Genomic DNA, 22,990 nt, shown 5'->3' with positions numbered 1-22,990 from the left:
CTTAACACAATGAAACAGAAAATATGAGAAGACTAGGCTTGTGCAAATATTTTAATGGTTCAAATTCGCTTCTATTCGAATTTACATTATTGAAAATTTCGAAGTATTCGCAATGAGCTTATAACCCCCTGTAAAGATGGTTTCGCTGCAGTGTAAGAATGCGAAGCCATGAAAGCACCTAACCAAGGAAAATCCGCATTGCCGCAAAGCCCAGCCTACTTCAAGGTCAAAGGGCCCGTAAACCACCTTTTCAAACACTTTAAGTAAACACGCGCATCATGTGCAGAATGTCGTCGCTGTCAACGATTCTACACGTCGCAGCGATATAAGCCACCGGCGCACCACAAATTCCGAGACACAATCCCACCTCCTTTCCGTCCCTTTCGGGACTCCGCGTGACGCGCCGAGCCATATCTCTGACATGCCAAGCCAAATATGCTGATTGGTCGAGTAAGAGCCTACGACTTCCGGCCTGTCTGCAAGCAGCAATCCACACTGCTTGTTGTTGTTCGTCGTGTTGCCTGCGTGCATGCGCCCGCTCACGAATCAGCAACTGACGGAGTCGACGGCTGGAGTCGCAGCAATCGGAAGTAGACGGTTTTCAAGCAGTGCGTCAGCGATGACGTATGCCACCCGAGATTGGGAGGAGCGCTCGGCGAGAGGCAAAGCGGTCTGGGAGAGGATACCAGCGGAGGGAAGCGCAGAAGAGAGCGAAATGAGTGATCATCACCGTTTCAATAACCAAACGCGCCTGACTCCGGTATTACTGCACCGTTTCGAAAAATTATTATGGCTCCGTGTTCGTCGTACACCCGTGCAGAATTTCTCTACCACAACGGAATTTCGACCTCTGGGTGGTTTACGGGCCCTTTGAAGGTCCCTGCAACACTTTTTGAGCAAGGTGAGAAAACGCTGCCGATCGGCAGTCGAGGCTACCGAGATTGATTGGTATGTGGGGTTTAACGTCCCAAAACCACGATATGATTATGAGGTTACCGAGAACGTGCGAGTCAAATATTATAGCGCAGCCCGCCGCCTGGAATTCCCAATAAATCTTCAAAGCCATCTAGAAATTGCTTTCTCTTTTTTAGACAAATGACATTACAAGCTCAAAAATCACTCATCACAACCATTGTATCAGTCATTGACTGATTTGAGAATGGTACGCTTGGTTGTTACTGGGGCTGCCCCACTAGACCGCGACTTGTCCATGCATATGTGTGCGGTGGCACTACAAAGCCGTATATTTGATGGAAAGGAAAGAGAGAGGGAGAAAAAGTGCTCAAGGTGACGAGGCGCACGTGATGTAATTTTTTACCTTCACGCCAACCCTTTCTGCTTAGCTTCCAGCACTTACAACGGGACGAGAGAAAAGAGAGCAATTGCAGCGTGCAACTTATTTTTGTAACTCTGCTCGTACAGGACAGATTCAGTCAAGAACTTTAATATATGGTCCTGAGGAGTTTAAGCCACCAGGGTGCCCACGTGGGACATCCTAGCAGCCGCTACCGTAGGCGACGCCCGAGTCGGGGCGGGAACGTGGTGGCGTTCCGCCAGTTCTTGGGCCCTCTGGACTGCCTTAAGTTGGTTTCGGAGATTGGGGCTCCTGAGTGCCTCCTCCCAGTCGGACTCACTGGTGAGAGGTCCCTGAGGTAACGCGGGACATTGCCAGAGCATGTGCGCGAGTGAACAGTACACTTCTGTGCAATCTGGGCACTGTGAATTTATGTCTGAGTTATAATGGCTGAGTCGGCCCCGTGATGGGTACGATCTCGTTTGTAACATTCTAAAGGCCAGATTCTAAAGGACAGATTCTAAAAATTTTTGCGGCGATGATTTCGTGAGGCAATAAGCTACTCTAGTGAATCCATTGTATGGCTACTTAAAAATGTGTTGCAGGGCCCCTTCAAATGAACATATTACCCTCATTCAATTGATCATGTTTTAAGTTTAACAGTTTATTATGCTGGCTTATATGCTCCAAGTATAGTAAATATTAAAATGTTTCATATTTTAAAAGTTATCACTTGCATTGTACCGAAAGTCAAATCCTGCTACTACTCAAAGTTGTTTTGACTTCCTTTGAATGCAAGAAATAAAATTTGCATGGAAGTAATTTCAATTTTTGAAAAATGTTGTGCAGGTTAGGTCATAATAAATATGCCCATTCTTCTTTATAGTCATATATACAATTCAAATTTCATTTGAAATTATTCGAACAAAATCACTGTTCCACTTCAAATTTGCTTGAAACCTAAAATTCACTATTCGCACAAGCCTAGATAAATGTTACAAAGCATATCTCTAGTGTTCCACACAAATATTAATGCGTAACGAACAAATGCGTATCATGAATCATTGATATAACAAAGGTACAGGCAAATCTTGATACATTAACTGCACACAGGCCCTTTGGCATACCATTACATAAGACAATTATAAGATAATACAATTAAGTACCACTCAGATAAGCACCATTCAAACAAACAAATAGTTGTACATACTTTTTAAAATTCCCCACTAAGCCCAATGCAAACACCTTTCAGTTTATCAACATTTAGCACAGCGTGCATTTTGGTTCTACGAACATATTTTATAGCACCTTCCCATGTTTCTCAAGTCGTATTGATCACATTTAACAAGTATCATACGTACTTTTTCTAGCCCATTTTTAGACGAGAAAACGCAGAACAAATCACAGGCCCAATTTAGATTTGAACTGAGTTGGCTAATTAGATGAACTCCTAGCTAGCCAAAGCCTTCGAGAAATTAATATCCTCTGCTGCCCAGCAGACTATTGGGCCAAAGCATCTTTACGACAGCTTGCAGGCTGTAACTGAAATCACAGCCACTGCAGTTGTAAGTGTGCAAGACGAGCAAAAGATCACTGCCATTTTACACAAGGAGCTAAACAGTGAAAACCAAATTGAAAATGAGCAGCGTGGCAATTAGATACTAATGTTGAAATACATTTGAACACTGCATGTTTCTTTTAGATTGATACATCATGTGGTTGTCTTCTTTTAATATCATTGTTAAAAAATAGCTTAGGTGTACTACTGTTCTGCCCTTGTTCAAATTATGTAGCAAACAAGCACTTTATGGGATGAATCGTTCGATACGGTGCTTGGCCCTGTCACTGGAAAATGTTTGTCAAGAACAGAACAGTGGATTAGCCTTGGTGTGCCCCTCACTGAACACCATGTTTAAAACGTCGCAACTTCCATATTCTAAAACTGCTGCTTGGGCGAGCTTGTTCATGACTCAAGATAATTTAATTTTCTGCTGTTGTGCAACATGGCTTTAATATAACGTTACATTAATTGTTAGACGACGGTATTCTGAACACACATAAGAAAAACAAATTAACAGGTTGACAGTTTTTTTTTTTTTTTTTCGTGACAAACCAGGCAAGAAGTAATGCTAAACAGTTCTGCCACAGGATTCTTAACTTAAAGATGTTAGCAAAAGCAAAGCAGAATTAGGTGTGGCATTTTTTTTTTCTTTTCTTACTTTATAATTTGGAAATATTTGCAGCGCTGTGCGAACTAATCTTGGGATGACTGACTTAAATGTAGAAAAGATCTACACAGATGCTGTACCATCATCATAAAAACTTTTTCGTTTTTACATCGCTCAAAGGGCCGCTGAACTAACGATTCTTTTGAACCGACCAAACAGCACTCGACTGTGGGCTCTCACCTTGTACCACCCTAAGAGGAGACAGGTCGGTGGGTGCACGCAGGTTCACCCGGAAAATCTTCTGGGCATTCCAGAGCATCCTCTGGAGGTTGCATGGCAGCACAACCTGCAGTTATCAATATCGGAAGCATGCATTACGAAAACATGGCACAGCCTTGAAAGCCAAAGTGAGCACTAGCGGCTGGCCTGATTTTGCATGTTAGGCCAACAGTGCACCCGTTCAAAAACAAAAAACCAAGCTATCGGCTTAAAGAAATACTAACGTGTAAGAAACGTTACATTACTATCATATTTCGCTTCAACGATACTAGAAGAAAAAAATACGGATTTCGCAGTTCCCTACCAAAGTGAACGCCAAGAATACTAAAATGACGAATATCCCTGTTGATAGAGGATTGATAAGCCACCTTATGCACAAAAACAATAATGAAGGCAATGCCACATTCAGCTCTTCGTAAATTTCGACATCTGCCCTGGCCTCATAAACCGTACAATACTAAAGGAGACAAGGACTGCACATAATGGGTCAGGAGAGCCAAAATACCAGAGAATAAAAAATGTTGTCACTCTGGGGGACGGTCATTGCAGTTTCCATGCAAAATTCAAAAATTTCGCACATCAACCTGCTCACCTGCAAGAAATCGATTAGAGTAGCAGACTGGTAAAACTTAGATTACCGTAATTACTCGAATCTAACGCGCAACTTTTTTCCGGTTAAGCGAGTTCATAAATCGCATGCGTGTTAGAATCGAGTACGAACAAAAAAATTACGGTCAATCTATTGCCATCGGCAAATCCAAAATGGCCGCCCCCTACGTGCGTCGGCATGGCGCGTCGGCCATTTCTGCCTATGTGTTTCCCATGTGCGGCACTTCGTACGTGTGCTGACGAGTTCGTCATCTAGTAGTGCATTAGCATCGACGGCGTGGAAGCGCCGGCTCCCAAAACTCGAGTGCACCACGATGCCGCTTTTAAAAGAAAAGTCATCGCGTGTGCAGAAACGGACGGAAATCGGGCCGCATCGCGGTCGTTCGGAGTTTCCGAAACGTGCGTGCGGGACCGGCGGAAACAAAAGCAGAAGATTGTCGACAGCAAAACTTCACGCAAAGGCTTCTGTGGACCACAGCAGGGTCGGTTTCCGCAAATTAAAGAGCTGCTCGGCGAGTATGTGCTTGAGCAGCGAGCCGCACAGCGGCCCGTGACGACAGAACTGCTCCAAGTGTGGGCTATGCAATTAGTCTTAGAAAAAGGTCTAATGCAGAGCCAGTTTGAAGCGAGCAGGTGCTGGCTAAGTAACTTTATGAAGAGGAAAGGCTTTTTCCTCCGAAGGGGAACATGCATATACGAAAAGTTTTGCGGAGGAGTACGATGAAAAGCTTCACAGTTTTCAGAGGTTCGTCCTAAACTTGCGGCGCAACAACGGCTACCTGCTTGGGCAAATCGGGAATGCCGATCAGATGCCTCTTTACTTCGACATGCCTGGCACCACAACCGTCGAGAAGAAGGGGGTGGAGCAAGTTCGCGTGCTGACATCGGTCCACGGTAAAGCTACAGTGACGGCAATGCTCTGTTACACGTCAGATGGGCACAAGCTTCGCCCGTACCTATTTAAATGGAAGACGCTCCCGAAAAGAGTCGTTTTTTCGAGTGGTGTGATCGTGCGGGCCAGCGAGAGAAATGGGTGCGCGTTGCAATTGATGTCTTACGTTTTTTTTTTTTTTTTCGCGGTGGAAATTGGGTGCGCGTTACAATCGAGGGCGCGGTAGAATCGAGTAAATACGGTAGTTCACTATCACTGTACTAAACGTCTCTGTTAGCACTTTCCACTGGGGAACTAATAGTGCCCAAGACGGTACGATTGTAAGGGATGGAAAAGCACCTTAGTTCGTTACATCTGTCTCGTCTCATGCACCATTTGCTCGAGAGAGAAAAAAAATCCTGTGATACGGCCAAGCCAGTTGCCTCGCATGCCCCAAGTGCAGTCGACAGTGCAATATTGCACAAGAGGTGTTGTCCCACAAACCAGTCTCCTGGTTCCTCGTTTTCCGAGAAAGCTCACCTTGCTGTCGCCTGTCGGAAAGATGGTTCTCAGTATATCTCTGTCCTTCTTGAGCCGTTCCCACTCCTTTTCCAGCTCAGCGACAGCCGTGGCGCTACCCATGAGTTCGCGCACCACATCTTCGGTGAACACCTTACGCAGGTATCTGCACCACAGGAAAAATGGAAACAACAGCCATCTTCAGAAACCCGACAAAGGTCTTTCGAGGCCACCGCATGAGCTTATAGACACTAAATAGCACATTGTGTTCCAACCAATAATCGGAGCATTACTGATTATGTCCCTTCATAGCACAACGGTATCTGCCCGCAATCGCTCCATCAAAGAAATTCGATCATTTAGTGAGCATCCATCAGAGCGTCTGGTTACACCATTGACTTAAGGGGGGACACAGCCCTTAAAAATCGAAAAATTGCAAAAGTGTTTTTGAAAAACCATATTTTTGTGTTGTGTGTCTCATAAACTACCTATTCTGCAAATATCAGCGCCCTAAGTGCAAGAAAGATGCTATTTTCTAGGCCGTTGTAGCACCCAAAATGCGCAAAACCAAAACCGAACCAAACTTTGCGCGCATGTGCGCCATTCCGAGACCATGCGGCTGTCCCGCACCATCTTGGTCTTGTTTTGACCGTGAATTATTTTCTCTCTCATTTGCCGCCTTTCAAAATGACGTCAACGGCGCGGTTGAGATGCTATCCGCATTTCTACAAGATGGGATGCGGAGCGCTGATAGGCCAGAGCAGCTCATTCATATCTTGCGGGCGAAAGCGCACCCGCCATTGGCTGCTGCGCTAGAAGCGGGGGCGGTCCCTCCTGGCCACGGAGGAAGGAAAGGTAAGGAGAGGCCCTGACGTCACTCGTTGTGAAGCCGCGATGAAGCCGGAAGTCGGCCATATTGACTAGGCAAATTCTCCTCTCTTGTTTACATATGAATGCGAAGCAGAAGGCGCGGCTCCCTCTCCGGCTCGGAAAGCACGTGGGCTGCGCAGCGCGTGTGTCGTGACGATCCGAAACTAATGGAAATGGGCTCATCACTCTGAGCCAGTGGGACACCTTCAGCGAAATCGCTTCGTCCGAGTAATAACAGGGAGTAACAGCTCGCCGACAACGAAGCAACTACGAGAGAACGCGTGCTAGATGCACTGACAACGGCGAGTGCTTTCACGTCATTAATTCAGCAACTGTACAGACAACACGATCGGTCGTGCGCCTTCTACGGTTGCATTCCGCCACGCGGCCAACGCAGCGTCCTGCCACTGTGTTCGAGTTCCACGTGAAACTCACCGGCGTCAGCATACTGCGACCGTGGTGACTTTGAGCACGGTGCTAGTGACAGTTGAACGTGGTTGCTGTTACGTTGAGATTACATGCAATGCTGGTGGAGAGTGTACCAAGCGGAACAGAAAAGGTGTTTTAATACGCACATGCAAGTTGTTACTGTACACACACAACACGAAACTACGTATGTGCACATGGTCCTCACAGCGTCTTGCTGGGCTCAACAGCGTCGTCCGTTGTCAAAAGCAGGAGCACTGCTCAACCGTCACTGACCTGCAAGGTGTTCGTCGTCATTCAGCTTCGTCATGGTGCCCAACGCAATTTCGCTGAACACCAACTGCTTCATCCGCGTCATCCGCCGCACGACACATGGATATGCACTTGTTCTACGCACTGTTCCCCGTGATGGACAAAGGAATTTGTAAACCTTGCTAAGAGTAATGTAACAGCCAGGAGAACACTGCGTAACCAATAACGCGGCGCAGAGCACAGTTGTCCACCACGGCTCAGCACGAGACCTGGGGAGGCACTCATTCCGCCGCCAGCCGCGGCCGGCTCACTGCTAGACCAGCTCCACTGCACAACACGTAACCATAGCAACGCCGCCATTGTGCCTAGTGAATATGGCCGCCATGATGTCATTTCCGACACATTTTTTACCCCCTGCGCCGGCTGGGCATGCCCTCTCCTTACCTTTCCTTCCTCCGTGCTCCTAGCGATGGCACGTTCGGCGTGCTCGTCTCGCTGTTGTTGCTCTTTGCTCCGTCCGCTTCGATAGACGTTTTCTTAGGGGCCCCTTTTTGCCTTGCGCTGTATTTTAGATCGTTTTCTCTTCTTTTTTTTTTTTTCTTTTCACACAAATTCTGTGCCCTTTATTTTTGTTGCTGTGCGTAATGCCGGCAACGAAGCCGAAGACGGTGCACTTGTTCGGAGCGCGGAAACCCGTTACGTGGATTCTATGAGAATCGAAATTCCGCTTTTCTGCTGCAAAGGCACAGCCCGTAGATGCTTGCGCCGGCGAGACTGTGCTGTTGGCTGCCACCAGCCCAGAATCTGACAAACCAAGTGTACCTGGAGCTGCGAAAGCATCGAGTGTGTCCGAGATCGCCGGATTCAGCACGTGCTCTGAATTGGTACCGTTGAGCGCGACACTGAGTGTTGCTAAAATCGCCAGACCTAGCACTTCGTCTGCATTGGGGCCAATAGCATGTATGGGCCGTCGACCCTTCATCTGAGGACACATTTCCTAACTAAGGAAGAAATCAATGCGAATGCGAGACGTCGAAACTCCATTTGTGCTGAACTCGAATCTACGCTAGGGACGCAAAAAAAATTTGAACTGATGCAACCGGCTCTTGAAAAAGATGTCCTACATATGAAAAAAAAAAATCTAAACGGCACTTAGAGAAGGTGGAGGGAAGACAAATGAAGGAAAAATTGCACAAGGACACGTTAAGCTACTCTGCTGGAGCTTTTTGAGGAAAACACATGTGCTGAACTTTCAAAGCCTGTTTTCTCAAAATGGATTTTTTAGCTAGTTATGGTACTGAGGAAAGTGATTTCTCCAGAACTGCTTATCCAATTTGTGTGCAGTTTCTTTTATTCTGCTCCTGGATGATTTTACGAGGGTGTAACAAGTTTTTTTTTTTTTTTAAATTGGTGCCATTAATTATTAATAAACAAATACTTTTGATAAATGTCATACCTACTGGCTACATCAAATTCAAAGTAGAATAACATTTTTTTGGAAGGGAAATTGAAAAAGAAAAAAAACGGTCTTCAGCACCCTACGATACCTATCCAGGGATGCCCACAAAAAATTTCAGCTTTCTGGTATGTCCTGGGATTTCTCCCGGCTCTTCCTCAGGCCCACAAGTGAACCACCCAGTTAGACCTCAGTAACTCTAGAACCCCTGAACACCATTTCATGAAACTTTGCAGTTTTTCTAGTTTTAATGTTGTGAACATACCCTGAAAGTTTCATGAAGATATCGTAAAAAATAAAGTTCGGTTTCCGGGGTAGCCTCCCCCCCTAAATCAAAACTCTTAAAGCTGTACATTTTAGGCACATCTCGTGGCAGGATTAGATGGTGCCCGTATTATAGAAAGTTCTTGCGCAGTCGCGCGAAAACAGCATAGTAGTGTGCTTACCTTCTCGAAGACACAAACAACGGCCATACAATTAACTTAGCTGTCGACACAGGTGATGCCACACACTCAATAAAACACGTGTACAAAAAACACGAGTGCCAAGAACTTACCGCTCATTGCAAGCATCAAAACGGAACTTCTTTTCAAAGGATTTGTTGGAAGGTTTCAGGGTGGGCATGCTCTGAAACTCAACGGTGCCTCCGTCGAGGCCGTCCTCTCCGTAACGCAGCTGGATCACCTGGCCATTGCTGTTTCGCACCGTGCCGTCATAGGCAATCATTACACTTTCCATAGCTTTGATCAGACGACGCTGGATGTAACCTGCAGACAAAGCACACAGTCACAAACTAACCTCAACAATTTTCCGTAATGAATAATACCAACCTACTGTTTTTATACAACACGGCATAAAGCTCGACATCAGATCATTAAGACGAATGTTTGTGCCACTTTTATTTCTTCACTGGGTACCTCTCGACCCAGTAATAAAAAAAGAAGGCGACAATACCTCAATTTTAAGATTATACCATAAATAATTACCCGTCTGACCCTTCATGCTGACCAGGGACATGTATGCCAGACAATCCAAGTAGACTGCACAAAAGGTAGTGTAATTAATTATATCTATTTGTCATACTCTCAATGATATGAGGCTCTGCACAGTAATTAACGAGCCCAAAGCTACCTAAATCTATAACACCAATGAATACGACAATGATAGTGTCGGTGAAGTTGTCCTTTTTAGGTTTCCCAGTCCACAGACCCACGAATTATCCTGTTTATGATCTACGAATCTACATCCTGTACTTCCGTAAGATAGGTGTCAAAACGTCAGCAGACAAAACAACTCAGTTTTATAATGATATCTACCAACGTCCCACAGATATTGAGCATGGAAATGCAGGCACATGCTGCAAATTGCTTTTCGCTAGTTCTCACAGCAATTTACATTAGCATGACAATAGTGTCATGTTTATGACAAGATTTGGAAGAGAGTGTCATGCTGTGACGCTCTCTTTCAGGATGCTCTTGTAGTCGAGCACGACATGACGAACCTGTTTCGGCCGTCTTGACAGCAGTATCAATGAGACCCTCTCTTCCTCCCATGGCGTGGAAGAAAAACTCGGAAGGGGTCAGACCGGCCAGGTAGGAGTTCTCGACGAAGCCACGGCTCTCGGGACCATAGTCGTCCTTGATAAAGTGGGGCAGCGTACGCTTGCGGAAGCCGAACGGGATCCGCTTGCCTTCTACGTTCTGTTGACCCACACAGGCAATAACCTGTGCAGATATGAATAGGTGTTATCAAGATAAAGAACAAACATAGGTTGCAAGGAATGTACTCTAACGCTGACCTAGCTTTACTGTTATGGCCGCTCTGTTTTTCCAGAAAGATTAAATTCAAAACCAGAAATGCGACGAGTGCTCAAATCCACCGCCCTTATTACTGCGAAAGTGTACATCACTCCCATACCGAGATTTCTACGTGTGTGTAAACAGAAAACCATTCCATGAACTAAAGTGAGAAGTACCTATCTCTACTCAAATTACACATGCAAAATCTTGCTCAGTTTTTTTCAAATGCTTTGTTGATTACAGAATAAGGACCGTTTATTTCCAATGCAGGTGTCAACTTCAGCTTTGTATTTTTAATACTTCTGTCCAAATCAGCAATGGAAATCGAGGTTTCATCCTGGGACCAGGAAGACAAAACTGAGTGCCAAAACTACAACAGAAGATAAGGCCTGTTGATAAGGCAATGTGGAGCATGTGGCATTTCACCACAAGCGTTGCACATGAAGAAAAGAGCCCACCAAGCAACTGACTTCATTTGTGTAGTGACAGCACTTTGGAAAGTCACACAGGGGCTGGGGCTTCGAAAGAGCAGTGCCACGTTAATAGAGTTTATTCAATTGTCCTGCTGTCATTTATTCTGTGCAATGCACTGCTAGACAAGGCCAGATCTGATTGGTTTATCGAATCAGGGGATATCCCACTCTTGCTGGCCACCAACATTCACAGCATGAATTGAAGCCCATGTTTGCTGAAGTCTATGATTTGCGACAACGCAGGGGTGGTAGTACTCCAGTGAAGCTTATCATTACTGGCAGCACAATGCCTACTTTTGTCGAAAATATCCCTCTTTTTCTTTTAGGGCAAAACAACTGCCATTTACCTCCGTTACCATAAAAATCCACCAAGAAAACAGCCAATTTCTATGGCTTCAATTAAAATAAACACTCGGCAATAAAAAAACAAAATGTGATAAAACTTTGTATTTCATTTTTAATTGGCGGGTGTGTCCATTTGATTTCAGTTACGTTTCTTCCTTGTCCAACAGACCCCTTTGAAGCAGTATCATTTATTGAATTATGAAAACCACAAGGCATGTAACAGTCGAGAAAGTGCATAGCTATTTTAATAGTAGCCAGTCATTCAGTCAAGCATTACAGTACAGTTAAAAGGATGACAATAGCGCTTACATACATTACAAGCATGCCTAACATGTGAAGGGGAACTACATACAAGTAAAAACAAACACTAATGCGCATTTCCCCACACATGTGGGCGTAAAACTGCTCCTCTTAATTAAGCAACCTATACTAGCTTTATAAATCAATACTACGACTTCTTACACTCAAACCTCAATAGAGCGAAATATGAGTTATAACCAAGTAAATGAAGAATAGTCTTGCAATAGGTATAGTGTAAGGAATACACCTTTATAACAAATTTCAGTGATAACGAACTTATTTTTGTGCCGGACACAACTTCGTTATAATGAGGTCTGAGTGTATTTTGCCTGTGTAAGCTATGATTACACTAAAAATGGTTTGGAAAGAAGGTTCAAATGTGTGAAAACTCAAGCTTGTGAATGCAAACAGAAACAAAAGTAGTCACAACAGCATGTACACAGGATTGCATAATGAAGGGCGAACGCAAATCCCTTTCTAAGAGAGAGAGAGAGAGAGTCTCTTTTACCTGAGAAATGTTAATTTTTGAGCCCTTGGCTCCAGAGACCACCATGGCCTTGAAGTTGTTGAATTCGGACAGAGACTTCTGGGCGCTGGCACCAGTCTTGTCACGTGCATCGTTCAGGATGCGGTTGACCTGGACAAACGCAACTGCTGCTACAGCACTGCACCAGTGAAATCGTAGGTTTTCAGTGACAGTACTATATTGAACATGTTCATTTAGAAATCATAGCAATGTGCATTGCTATCGGCCAAGCAAAACTTTCTACCTCTTGATAACAAGTGCACATCTAACGGTTAGACCATAATTTGCAGCTCATATAGGTGACAGCCATATCCTGCAGGGCACCATGCAAATCGTCGGAATAGACTGACACAATAACACTCGCGAAGATTATATGTTGCAGGCTCGTCACCAATGTTCCTGCTTTCGGTTGCTTTATCGTCGATTATCATGTCACCACTCCGCAGCCTTCCCTGCGCTGATTGGATGATTGTGGAGGCACCGTGATAACAAAAATTTTGCCTTTACATTATAGCTCATGGAACAGAGTTACCGAAGAAAGGAACACTTACAACTGTATGTATAGTAATAAAACAACTACATTGGACTACTCAAACTGTTCCTAATTTTAAGTACAGTGGCAATTTACTCATGCTTTCTATTCACCAAAGTTATCAGAAAGAACGTCTCTGTTCTTCTTTAGTTTCATTTGCTGTTGGTAAAATTGCCCTCCAGAGGAAAAGAAAAAAGGTATAAATTTAAAACACAACTGTATGAGTTAACTGCCTTGCAGCCACACCACTCCCATCAACCGGCCTCTCACCTGGTTCTCGAAGGTCTGCCTGAGGGTGTTTCCTGGTGATGGCTCCAGCTCGTCGTTGTGGGCCTTCTCAATGACGTCTATCACGTCGTGCTTGGCCTTCTCGATGGTGTTCTTGATGTCGATGAAAGTCTGCTTGTCGGCAATGGTGTCACCAATACCGATGGTGTGGCCCTCCAGGAGGAGCCAGGCGTTGACCACCGTCTGGATGTGGCCGTAGAAGGCACCCGCCACTTCGTGGCCCAGCTCGGCAAACACCACGTGCATAAGCGAGCCTGACGAGGCACCTACTGTCTTCTTGCACACTATGCCACTGATCAGCTCGCCGTGCTCAATGAGCACCTGCACACAAGTAATGCAGAAGGACTTTGTCAAACACCATCACCATCGTGCCTTAAAACAAACACATTACCTGCTGACATAGAACTTAACATGAACATGAAATGACAAACAGCGTCTTTCTCTAGTTCCATGCAAACTTAGCACTAACCAAAGATTACAAACTACCGAATCAACCTATTTACCGTTTTGAGCAAACAAGGTTAATGCACAGACACACCACAAGGTGATGCTCTTCAAGCAGTACACTAACTGCCTGGCAGTACTGCTGCTAAAGACAGGCGATCAAAACCACCGGCAAATGGTCCAGCAGAAAAAAAAAGCAAAAAAAGATCAGACGGCTTCACCTCAGATGCCTCGGTGGCAATATCCATGTTCCTGTTGTGTTGTTCTTCATCTCCTCAATCAGCTGCAATGTCCCCCCTCCCCACCTCTTTTTGCAACTGGCATGGTTGTGCACTGCCTCTGGGATAGGCCCACCTTTGACTGACCAAGCGGTGACACCATGTGCTGATGATCTGACGGCGTTGCAAACTTGAGCAATACGTGATATGATAAGATCACGCTATATGAGGCTGTGTGACTTTTGGTACGATAACACTATACATACCAACCGTAGAGTATTATGTGACATTCACCCAGCTTTTATACCTGTGTTCTCTCCTGTTCTTTTTACCACTCCTGAAGCCTTACACGGTATCGTCAGGTTTTGTAAAATCTCACACTGATGAGATATGCAAGGCATTCTCCATAATAAAGAAAGAAAGTAAATGGGTAAGCTTGCCTTGGTGTCACCCGGCGAAATCCACTTGTAGGGTCCATCGTCCTCCTCGTCCGGGTGAGTGCTGTGTGTTCGGATGAGGTTTACGTTGCCGGGGATAATGAGGGAAAATATCTGCTTGCCCGTCCACAGGGGCTTGGGCTTGAGCACAGCCGGCATGGGCATCTTGCCATCCCAGATGGGCAAGAACATCAGGATCGTCATCATCTGGTCCTGTGCATGCAAAAACAGCAAAAGACACGTTGCACATCACACTACTGCATCGAGTTGTTAGCGGTGGTGAAAGTAGAGTGATACTAAACGGGCGCTAAATAAAAACACTAAGTAAGGTTAGGTTGGTTAGGCCATTTCATTGAAACACCATTTTCGTTGAAATTTTGCACAATAAGATCGCTGGTGTCAGTACCAGTTAATTTTGCCTATTTCTGTGTCCCATGCACTTTTGCGGATACCTTTGCAAATCATGAATAACCAACAGACCTATACCCAAACCATTCAACGATGCATTCTATCAATCTCAGTTAGTATCAATTCTCTATGGTTTTGTAGAGCTTGCCACCTGCTTAGATCTGAAACATTTCCTTATGATGCGCTTATCCTGCCATATTTATCTAATCCTTTCGACACATTTATCTCACTTGTTGCTATAACCACTATCCTGTATACATCTACACATAATAAAGTTTAGTTCGACATTACCGCCTGTCCCCTTCTTCCACACCCTAACCATCAACCGTCTAGACCATACCGCACAATACGAGTTTCAACGAGCACTTTCTTGCACACAACTTCCCAGAATCGCACCTTTTCAAGGAAGATGTCCCGCTTGGTCATCTTTCGGACAGCAGTGAGTGTGTCCTGCACAATACCCATGACGGGCTTGTTGGACTGAGGGGTGATGATCTGTCGGGGCACCATGGCCAGCTGCTCCACCTCCGCACGTGTCTCCAGAGACTGTGGCACGTGCAGGTTCATCTCGTCTCCATCAAAATCGGCATTGTATGGGGTTGTCACACTGCACAGTGCCCAAGACAAAGGATGAAAATCAAGACCAGCCTTGGGTTTCACATGAAGTGTACATTCAACATGCACAGTGCTGTATAAAGTAAGGCAGCGAAAACTAACCTTACTGTTTACAATTGGGCTGAGATAACAACAGCAATTCTATTCACCGAATAAGGCAGAGCTTGTGATCTCCATATGAGTGCAAAATATAACTATGTGCAGCTAAGTTCTCTACACTCAATGAAATATATTGTCTGCATGCGCCTGCACAACTTCGAGACTCCACTTGTAAAGTTGAAGCAGTAGTTAAAAACTATGGACACAAAAGGGGTTTTTAGTGTCAAAACAGTCTCGCCTAATGAGCAGAATACTGCAGTGAAAGCATATCATAAATTCTGTCGACATCTGAGGCACTTTATTATCTTGCCTGCATTAATGAACTGAACAGGTCAGGATGAAAGCACACAGGGTGTACGCCTGCAGTTTCACATTTTGCCATGTGCGGCGCGCAATGGCAATGGGCTCCAAGCTCAGACATCACGTTTTTTTGGTCGCAGCACTTTTAGCAACTACCTAAGAAAAATATAGCACGTCGCATTTTCAAATAATTTCACGGTGCACATTAAGTTTCTATCGACTCACATTTCAATTCAAGTTTAAAGGAACAAAGGCTCTGATGAGTGAATGATGGGCCACGACAAAACAGTCCTGCAAAAACGAGCGAATGCAGCCACTGCATTGAGTCTCACCTGAGGTTCATTCGGAATGTAGACCATGGAAGCACCTTGATCTTGTGCCCCATCATGGACATTTTGTGTAGTGTTGGCTGACGGTTAAACACAATGATGTCACCGTCCCGGACATGACGCTCCACCTGTCTCGGAAACAAGTAAAACGGCCACATGGAACAATGAGACGTCAAGTACGACAGAAAATAAGAGGTAAAAATGTGAAATTTTAGACCAAAAGCCAAGACAATGCTAGAAACTGCCGGAGGAATAGCTGTTCTCTATTCTTCAAAAACTGACACTGTAGCCACCTTTTGCTTTAGGGGTTCCAAGGTTACCGCCCCTGACGGATGATGGCATGGTACCTTATTTGATATCACATTTAACATATTTATTCGCATAATTTGCACCCGCACATAATTTTGCGCAACGCTAATATTTTGCCAGATTTACTAAAAAAAATTTACGCTCCCCAACCTGCCCGAAGCAGCTCGCCGGCACACACACAAAGAGACTTCGAATCTTCAGACAACACGCTTTGGGAGGGCGGTGACAGCGGCCACGACAATGGTTCCCAATTGGACCTCCAATTCGGACTAGACCATGCATGACCGAATCCGGCTGATAAATGCGTGCTGATTCTAATAAATAAACAACTAAGTACATGTTTGTGCTCCAAATTAGATTTATTTTTGTGGGGTACCATGCACGTTAGCACTACATACCATTGCACATTATTTCAAATGCGTTTGCGAAATCTCTGTGTGACTTGCTCATTCCCTTTTCATAGCTTGAAAATTGCAAAAAAAATATTCAATAAATTATGCGAGTAAATATGGTAGCGGATACTTCAAAAGCTATGCAAGTAATGCAGCCACAGAAGTGTAACTCTGCACATTTGACAGCACAGCCAGAACCAACCTGCAATGCTTTTATACAGAATAACTACACAGTCGAACCATTTTATAAGAGACAATGATATAAGAGAGGCCTTTGTCCTCCAGTGGACGTAGTCAGGATGATGATGATGATAATGATGATGATGATGATGATATAAGAGACAAATGGGTATAACAGACACCAGTGTGCCAGCCAACAGTAAAATAAGAGTTGCAGCGGTGGGAATGCCTTCCGTCGTTTTGCAGCAGCCATTGGAGCAGGCGAAATTGGCTTCTGGAGGTGCAGGGGGTGCGAAGGTTGGCCGCAGTCATCATGTCATGTCAATGTATGGAACTGGTTCGCCCCGCTCCCAGGCGCACGCTTATGAACAAGTACCAATTTGCGTTTCTTTATGTGCGCCATCCCCGCTAACGAAGGAATAAATAAAGTGCCACAACAAATATTGCCTAAAGTGCCCGCTGCGAAGCCATTTCTTTTTTTTTTTTCGATGTTCAGAAATGATTGCCATTTTCGAACAACCATCTGATGGCAGGCGATGGCGAAACCAAAGAGCATTTCAAAACTACGACGCGGTCCAGGATACCCAGTCGACGCAGGCACAGCAATTGACATACAGATGAAATGGACGTAATCGGCTTTTCGCGATAAATGTGTACCCCGATCTGCTACTTGGAGGAAACTGACACAGTTTTGTTTTATTTAGACGCGGTACTGCCCCAGAGAGCTGATTGTCTACTGGCTAGTTGCATGCAGAACTTTGCCTTACTGCACACGCTTTGCTTCACGACAGTGCACAGATGGGTGAGAAGCCTGTTGCGTCAATGCGACGATGCGAGCTTTCTACAAGTGATGCTCTAGCGGTCCTGGCAGCGAACACACACGTGTTTGGGCTGCCACTTCATGAAAACATGTGCTACACTTGCTGTCTTGGTGCTCGCAATTCACAACGCTGAATTGCGCATCAACGAGCTGCTTTCATACCTGCAAGGCAGTGCACGCTGAACAGGGTCACGCACAACGATTGAGGTGGCAACGATCCGCACCCCAGCGCTCTCAGGTAGTCGCCAGCTATTGAAACCGTGCAGTAGGCTTAAAGCAGCGCTACGTCACACATGTAGGCTTTTTGTCGGCGATAAGTCATACTGTACTGGCGCGCTTTTTTGTAGTCGCCATATTGTGTTCTTAGCCAATGGTTACCCGAAAAGGCACCATTGCAATCGTGTGGAAGTCAGAATAATTGATTGGTTGATTCTGTGACAAGTGCACGCAAATGCAGCAGTGCAAATGCACAAGATGGCAACCATCACGTAATATCCGCTCACGATGCCTGCAGTCAACACTACTTTCAGTTCCAAAACCACCTTGTGACCCAGCAGTGGCACAAATTAGACAAAAAAGGCCTTTTTGGAGCAGTATGACGCAGTCATTTCCAGTTGGTGCAGGTTGGCGCAATCAGTGCAGGTTTCCCACCACTGGGGTTTATAAGAAAATCCATATGAGGTACCCTGCTTATCACAGACATCTCGTATAAAAGACGGGAATCGCTGCCTGGAGCATGCTTCTCGAAAAGGGGTTTAAAAAGTGCACTTGTTTTACAGTTGCACCTAGATATATAAATATAGAGCCCATGGCATCTATCCTTTCCGAGAGCTATGGAACTACTTTATATGACAGAAAAGGCACAATGTGATACTGCTGAACCCCTTTATAAGAGGCACTGATTTAAGAGAGAATGGGGTATGAGAGACACCAGTGTGCCTGTATTAAAATAGAATCGATCAGAAAACGAGAACATATTTCCCTGGTAATAAGAGGCAGCTCATGTAGAGACAAAAATGCTCTCCAATGTGCGCCTTTCATAAAGAGGTTCAAATGTATTATGCGAACTGTGAGCATGCGCTTAACTTCCAATGTGATCTCACTTGAACTCCTTTTCATTTTACGCCACTTCTCTCAACAAACAATAGCCAGCGAAATATTTAACCTCAGCTTAGCATATGAGTGTCACTGGCACAAGAGCATTTTTGTGTCTGCACATCCCTTTGCTATTGCAAAAGCAACAGGGACGCTCAATACGCAAAACGTGTTCTGAACACACGCTTCCTTTTTTTTTTTAGAGTCTTGGAACAAGAAAAATTAAACAGTGAAGAAACAAGACCAACCCGATAGCCACACTGAAGATGAAGGTCGCTGGCCTTGGGGTGAAACCGGAGATCAATTCTTTCACCGTTGTCTCGGATGATGTATTTGGCACCGGGGTACTGATTGTTACCTCTCCTCACCAAGTCGTGCATTCTGAAATGAACAAAGAATCGAGATCGAGAAATTTTAAGCACAGGCTGGCATGCGAAACATTTTAGGTTGTGCGGCTTGGACACAGGAAACTGGTTCAGCTGCAAAACAAATGGTTATACTATCTGTCCTTTATTCAGCATGTGCCGGGAAAAAAAAAGTGGCATGAAATGTTGAGTAGTCTTTTTGCGCTTGATACTATGCCATCATAAGGCTTATAGCGCATGGAAAGCCGAGGACATGTCGCATCTCTCTTCGTCCTTGTCTTTTCATGTGCTATAAGCCTCACAGCATTTTTAACTCGTGCCTTCGTCTTCATTCAATTAAATGCAAATGTGATAATGCCTCCCACTTCGTTACGTTATGCTATGCAGGAGTGTAGAACTTCTTAGGGTATCATTATTCGAGCCAGACAGTGAGCAAGCAAGAAATACGCACAAGGCAATGTGAGTGATGCCATATCTGGAGTGTAATCAGCCAGCTAGCAAACGTGCAGTTTACATGGCTTGCGAAACTTTAGATTCACTGTCAATGAAACAGACAGAGAAGCAGGACAAAATTTATGGTTAATGTGAACGATGGCAATAAAACAACCCTGTGCTGGAACTCAACATTTCCGAGTGACGCAGCGCAGCACTCACTTGTCGATGTTGAACGGAGTGACGATCTCGGGAAAGGTGAGGTTCTGGGCGATGGAGCGGGGTACCCCGACTTCGTTGATACGCAGGTTTGGGTCTGGGGTGATGACCGTACGGGCGGAAAAGTCGACTCGCTTGCCCATGAGGTTGCCTCGAATTCGCCCTTCTTTGCTTTTCAGCCGCTGCTTGATTGACTTGAGCGGACGGCCGGACTTTTGCATGGCCTGAAAAGCAGATGTGCCACTCAAAACTGAGCCTGATAAATGGTATAATGGTAGAAAGTAGTGTGAGCGACAAGGAGTGTGCCAGTAAAACTTGTCCGGCCGATGGGCCCTTATCTGCAGCATCGAAAAAACCACAGGGGGGGCAAAAAAGCAACTGGCGGATAAGAAGGGGGTGAGATGAGCCTGAGGGCTTTTCGGTAGCTGGCGAGCGATGCGATGTCAGTCGCGCTAGGCGCAGGGGCTGTTTCCTCTGTGCGTGCTACAGATGCAAAGCCTCGCGGGTTTTGGGGGCATCGGCTATAAGGCGAGTCGGTGGCCCATATTCTTCGGCGAGTTGCGTGTAAGTTTTATTTATAGCTGTTATGTTTCAAGCTGGCTTTCCTGCCGTTGTTTCACTGCGTATGTTTGATTGACCGCAAATCTGCGGGGATTGTTCTGTTCCATATTTTCATTCCTCGGACTCTACGCAAGTTTCTTCGCATACTTTCCGACACACGCCTCGCTGGTCACAGTGACGGCAAGAGAATTTTTGAAAAGTCGTGTCGCATCGCCACATGAGAAAAGACGTCGCATCATACGTTCGCACTTACCCTACCTGCAAGACCGCAAAACCGAGGGGAGGCAAACCACCGGGCCTCATGCAATCCGTGGAAAGCAGGTACCCATGAGAAATCGTTGCCTGTGACGCAATAGGCCCGTACCCCAGATCAGCTAACGGCTGTCGGTACTTGTTAGTAGCCACTGACTCCTCCGTGCGTGAATACACTCCTCCATGCGTGAATAAGAAGAGGGTGAAGCGAGCGATGGGATGCGGCGTCGGTCGCGCTAGGCGTGAGGAGTGTTTCCTTCGTGCGTGCTACAGAAGCGAGGCCTCGCAAGCTTTGGGGGCGTCCTATAAGGCGAGCCGATGACCCGTATTCTACGGCGAGTTGCGTGCGAGTTTTATTTCTTGCTGTTATGTTTCGTGCTGGCTTTTCTGTCGTTGTTTCACTGCGTATGTTTGATTGGCCGCCAGTCTGTGGGGATTGTTCCCTCCGGGTTTTTGGTCCTCCTGTGTGCGTTAGTGCAGTGTTCAGCCGGTCCGGAAGGCTGTTCATGACTATTTTGAGTCACGTATTAAAGGCAGTTCTTGTTCTCCGCATTGCTGGCTCAATCCTGCAAATTTTGGCTCACTGAACCCCCTGAGCGAAGCAACAAGCTAAATTTTTTTTTTTCCTAGTTGACTTTGGGTACACTGTAAAAGCAGGTTGTTCATCGCAACAAATGCTGGCACCTCGAGGCTTGCTATCAAACGCGAAAGCTTAGCTGCTTTACAGTAATACGTTAACATAAAAATAAGGACCTAGAACTTTCATTGAAATGCTTCCTTAGTGACTGGTAGCCTACATTACCTCACCCTGACTGATTAACGTGTTTCATTTAAGAAAGGACACGGCCCTTGAAAACCGAAAAATCACGAATAAGTCGACTTTCAGAAAACCACACATTTGCATTTTATGTCTCACATAAACCAACTATTTTTTAATTATCAACACCTAATTCAACTGCAAACTGAAAAAGAAATGCTATTTTCAAGGCCACAGAAGCGTCCAAAACATGCAAAAAATAAAAACATGCGAAAAATTCCGAAACCAAACCAAACTCCGCATGCGCCCCATTGCCACACCATGCAGTCCACCCACCTCATCTTGGTGTTGTTTTGAGTGTGAATTCTTTCTCTATAGTTTGCATCTTGCTAAATGGCATTGATAGCACGGTTGAGATTCTATTGGTGTTTTCCCGCGAAGCGATGCGGAGCACTGATTGGCTAGAGCAACACATTCATATCTCACGGGAGAAAGTGCTCCCGCCATTGGCTTTTGTGGAGCAGCGGGGGCGGTCGCTCCCTCCGATGGTGCGCGCCCGCACCGTTGTTGCTCTGCTACATTCGCCTCAGCCAGCGTCTGCTACGCCGCTGTTTGTCTGTCGCACTATCTTTTTGATCATTTTCTCTTCTGAGTTCCGTTTCCCATCAGTTCTCTGTAGTCTATGTCAGCCGTTGCGCGCGATGCGGGTAACGAAGCCGGCATTGTGCGCAGGTTTTGTGCGCGAAAACACGCTATGCAGCTTGTACAAGCGTCGAGACTTTGCTATTCTGCTGAAAGTGCCAGCTGCATAGATTCTTGCAGCGGTTTAAGTGTGCTGTCAGCGGTCGCCAGTCGAGAACCCGACACATCCAGTGTGGCTGGAACTGCAAATGCACTGCGACGAGATCGTGGTACTCGGTACGTGCTCCAAATCAGTACTATCAAGCGTGACATCAAGTGTTTCTGAGGTTACGCCTAAATGTAAATTACGAATAACACCAAAAGAAGATGTGAAGATGTAAATGAGGTGAAAAAAAAAAAGAGGGCGTCTACACATGGGTGACCTAGGCCCGGCCACCTAAACTTGCTGGTTTCATATAATAAAGTTTATTCCTCCTCCTATACACTTTTAGCTATTCTGCTGAAGCTTTCTGAAGAAAACGCAACTGTAGAACTTTCTATGTCTGTTTTCTCTAGGCTTGTGCGAATAGTGAATTTTAGGTTCGAAGCAAATTCGAAGCGAATAACGATTTTGATCAAATAATTTCGAATCGAATTGGAATGGTATGTATGACATATAAAAAAAGGGGAATATTTATCATGACCTAACTAATCTGTGCAATATTTCTTTTGAATTGAAACAAAGGCTCGATGCAAATGCCTTTTGTTTTTCTGTTGAAAGGAAGTCAAAACAACCTTGAATAGAAGTTTGGGTACAGTGTGAGTGATAGCCTGTAAGATACTTAACATTTTAAAATTTATTATACTTGGAGCATATAAGCCATCATAACAAGCTTAATAAAATGAATTGATTTGAGGGTAACATGTTCCTTTAAAGGGTCCATGCAACACTTTTTCAAGTAGCCACGGAGCCAGTAAACATGCTTGTTGCCTCACAAATTTACTGCCACAAAGTTTCTAGAATCAGTCCAGTACGAGCGGAGTTCTAAAAATTGTCGCATGCTGCAATTGCATTCTGTTTTCTCGTGCCAAAGAAATAGCTGGAAGCTAAGCAGGGAGCAATGGCACGG

The 22,990-nt window shown here is 45.2% G+C and overlaps 1 protein-coding gene across 1 annotated transcript in view; it reads right to left on the bottom strand.

Annotated features, from left to right (window-relative positions):
* The window catches only part of LOC119177748 (RNA polymerase II subunit RpII215), a 49,929-nt gene that overhangs the window by 13,711 nt on the left and 13,228 nt on the right, over nucleotides 1-22,990 (bottom strand). The window contains exons 6-16 of the mRNA XM_037428925.2: nucleotides 19,673-19,893; nucleotides 18,902-19,034; nucleotides 15,861-15,985; nucleotides 14,911-15,121; nucleotides 14,110-14,319; nucleotides 12,990-13,328; nucleotides 12,170-12,298; nucleotides 10,246-10,468; nucleotides 9,301-9,511; nucleotides 5,762-5,906; nucleotides 3,703-3,808 (exon numbers count right to left, since the gene is read on the bottom strand). Coding sequence (XP_037284822.1) covers nucleotides 3,703-3,808; nucleotides 5,762-5,906; nucleotides 9,301-9,511; nucleotides 10,246-10,468; nucleotides 12,170-12,298; nucleotides 12,990-13,328; nucleotides 14,110-14,319; nucleotides 14,911-15,121; nucleotides 15,861-15,985; nucleotides 18,902-19,034; nucleotides 19,673-19,893 — 2,053 coding nt within the window. The remainder of the gene's footprint in view (nucleotides 1-3,702; nucleotides 3,809-5,761; nucleotides 5,907-9,300; nucleotides 9,512-10,245; nucleotides 10,469-12,169; nucleotides 12,299-12,989; nucleotides 13,329-14,109; nucleotides 14,320-14,910; nucleotides 15,122-15,860; nucleotides 15,986-18,901; nucleotides 19,035-19,672; nucleotides 19,894-22,990) is intronic.

The sequence above is a fragment of the Rhipicephalus microplus genome, unplaced genomic scaffold (genome assembly GCF_043290135.1).
Source record: "Rhipicephalus microplus isolate Deutch F79 unplaced genomic scaffold, USDA_Rmic scaffold_18, whole genome shotgun sequence".
NCBI lineage: Eukaryota > Metazoa > Arthropoda > Arachnida > Ixodida > Ixodidae > Rhipicephalus > Rhipicephalus microplus.
The sequence above is the reverse complement of the archived record's forward strand: the minus strand, read 5'-3'. Positions and strand labels throughout refer to the sequence as shown.